Genomic DNA, 3,199 nt, shown 5'->3' on the forward strand with positions numbered 1-3,199 from the left:
AGTGAGAGAGACAGAGAGAGACAGACTGAGAGAAAAAGGGAGGGAGAGAGAGACACACAGAGACAGAGAGAGAGAGACACAGTGGCAGAGTGAGAGAGAGGCTCAATGAAAGGCAGAGTCAGTTTTGCAGTGAAAGCTGTTGAGGCTGATGTGAGAGTTTAAACTCTGATGGAGGATATGATAATGATGAAAAGCTGCCTCCCCACACAGAGAGGGAGAGAGAGGGTCCGCAGACACATTGCTCCCCATTGGTGCAGAGAGCTGGCGGTGGGGTCTTGGCTGGTCCAGGAGTCGGGGGGGGGGGGTAAGGGAGGAGGCAATTAGCTCAGCCTTGGCAAAGGGACATAGCCCATTGGCTGAAGCATTGGGGTGGAGTAATACTATTGGCTGTGCCCGTTTGGAAAGGGTTGGCGCCATTGGTTGAGCCTTCGGGGGGGGAGGGAGGGAGGAGAGTGCAGGGGTGATGAATCATTGGTGGGGAGCACCATTGGCTGTCCATGATGGACTGGGCCAATGGCAGTGAGGCAGGTTTCCCTTTATCCCTGTATTGACATCGAGCTGTCGCACAGCATCCTTCAGGCAAGGTTTCTGCTGACTGCGGAGAGGGAGAGAGAGAGAGAAGAGGGGGGGGTGGGCGTGGAGATATAACCGTGAGAGAGAGGGAGAGAGACCGAGAGAGCAATGCCTGAGCTTCAAGAGAGGAAAGCCCCAGCCTCCAAGAAAGGGGGCAAGAAGGCTGTCTCAAAGGCCAAGGTGAAGGGGGAGAAGAAAAGGCGGCGGGTACGGAAGGAGAGTTACTCCATCTACGTCTACAAGGTGATGAAGCAGGTTCACCCCGACACCGGCATCTCCTCCAAGGCCATGAGCATCATGAACTCCTTCGTCAACGACATCTTTGAGCGCATCGCCACCGAGGCCTCCCGCCTGGCCCACTACAACAAACGCTGCACCATCACCTCCCGGGAGATCCAGACCGCCGTGCGCCTGCTGCTGCCCGGGGAACTGGCCAAGCACGCCGTGTCAGAGGGGACAAAGGCGGTGACCAAGTACACCAGCTCCAAGTAGAGACAGAGAGAGAGAGAGAGGTGCCACCAATTTCTATGTGGAAGTGGCAGGGAGGGAGGGAATGAGGAGTGGGGAGGGGGCAGGGAAGGGGTTTGGTGGAAGATTTTGTGCTGTGTGGTGGGGGGGCGGGTGGGGGGGGGGGGGTGGTTGGGGTGTCTAAAATCCCCAAATCAAAAGATATATATGTGACTAATAAAATTTCTGTCTCACAATCTTGTTTAAGAGCTGCGACCCGCACGTACCTCCCTGTGAAGATGTCTATTCTTTAAAAATGAAAAACCTCAGCAAGCACATTTGAGATCCTTTAACATGAACATTCCTGCGCTTTGCTTCCCAGATCAGATCTTAAGGCATACCTCACTCTGTCCTAAGATACACCTCATAGTAAACATCTTTAAGCACGTCACATCGTAAGACACACCTCACACTCTCTGAAGGTGCACCCTCTGATTTTAAACATCAGATCTTTGCACCTTTTGGTTTTTTTAAAAAAAATAAGATCATAAGACCCTGCTCTGTCTTAAGATGCATCTTTCAGGGCTCTGTAATGTAGAATCTTAAAACACATCTTTCAGCAAATTGTTTTTAAACATGAGATCTTAAGGCACCACACTAAGATGCACTATACAGCAATACACGTTTAAATGTGAGATTTTAAGATCTTGTTCTCTCTTAAGACACACTACATGGTCACTTATTTCAAATTTAAAATCTTAAAACCTTGCTTTCTTCAGGTACATCTTTGTTCTGTTTTAAATGTGAGATCTTAAGGCTCTGCCTTCTCTTAAGATGCACCTCATGGTAATTTATTTTGTAAATGAAGATATGCCTTGTAGTCAGTCCCCTGAGCTGCCTTTCTGTCCAGAATGTCTTTTTAACCTGGAGGTTCCACTCTTTAGGTGCATGTCCAGCCTAACATGTTTCTTTTTAACTGAAGGATACAAGAAAGATTTTGCAAAGTCCTTAGGTGAAGTTATACAGGAATTCAGCACCAGTGTAGGCCACTCGGCCCCTCAAACCTGTCCCCCATTCAATACAATCACCACTTAAAGGAATCACAGAATCCCTACAGTGCAGGAAGAGGCCATTCAGCCCATCGAGCTTCTAGCTACAACAATCCCACCAGGCCCCATCTCCATTAGTCCATGTATTTACCCTTCCAATCTCCCCCATCATTAAGGGGTAATTTAGCATGGCCAATCCACCTAACCTGCACATCTTTGGACTGTGGGAGGAAACCAGAGCACCCGGAGGAAACCTACGCAGATACAGGGAGAATTTCTGTCTGAAATGGGCCTTATTTTTAAACAGTGACCCCCCCCCACCCCCCCAGTTCTAGATTCTCCCACAAGAGGAAACATCCTCTCCACGCCCACCCTGTCAAGACCCCCTCAGGATCTGAAAGGTTTGGATCGAGTCGCCTCTTCCTCTTCTAAACTCCAGCGGATACAAGCCCAGCCCGCCCCCCCCAACCCTTCCTCATCAGACAACCCACCCATTCCTGGGATTAGCCTGGAAAACCCTCTCTGAACTGTTTACAACATATTTACATCTGTCCTTAAATAAGGAGGCAAACACCATCCACTCCAGGTGTGTGGGCAGCAAGAGTGGTCAGCACTGCTGCCTCACAGCTCCAGGGACCCAGCTTCAATTCCAGCCTTGGGTGACTGTGTGGAGTTTGCACTCTCTCCCCGTGTCTGCATGGGTTTCCTCCGGGTGCTCCACTTTCCTCCCACACTCCAAAGTTGTGTAGGTTAGATGGATAGGCCATGCTAAATTGTCCCTTAGTGTCCAAAGATGCGTGGGTTAGGTAGATTGGTCTTGGTGTTACGGGCAGAGAAGAGGACCTGGGTAAGATATTCTGTCAGAGAGCTGGCAGGACTTGATGGGCTGAATGGCCTGTTCTGCACTGCAGGGATTCTATGATTCCAAGTGGTTGCTTAATTACAGGGTCCTGAGATGCACCGTTCCCTTGATCTTGTCCTCTCTGCAAGGTCCAAAGGGGTAATTTGCGAGATCTGGAGAGCATCTCAAAAGGTACATGGGGGCAATGTTTTCTTTGGAAATCAGCATATCTTAAGAGGCAAGGTCTTAGGCAGACACCTCTCCGGACAGACAAAATTCTTTTTTGGAA

At 49.7% G+C, this 3,199-nt stretch overlaps 1 protein-coding gene across 1 annotated transcript; it reads left to right on the plus strand.

Moving 5' to 3' along the window:
* Positions 1 to 574: 574 nt before the first annotated feature.
* Positions 575 to 1,133, plus strand: LOC145339569 (histone H2B type 1-L-like). The gene has a single exon (XM_080184062.1). The coding sequence runs from the start codon at positions 682 to 684 to the stop codon at positions 1,063 to 1,065; it is 384 nt and encodes a 127-aa protein (XP_080040188.1). The 5' UTR covers positions 575 to 681; the 3' UTR covers positions 1,066 to 1,133.
* Positions 1,134 to 3,199: the final 2,066 nt, after the last annotated feature.

This window comes from Carcharhinus amblyrhynchos, unplaced genomic scaffold, assembly GCF_965287045.1.
Source record: "Carcharhinus amblyrhynchos unplaced genomic scaffold, sCarAmb.v2.hapA scaffold_542, whole genome shotgun sequence".
Lineage (NCBI taxonomy): Eukaryota > Metazoa > Chordata > Chondrichthyes > Carcharhiniformes > Carcharhinidae > Carcharhinus > Carcharhinus amblyrhynchos.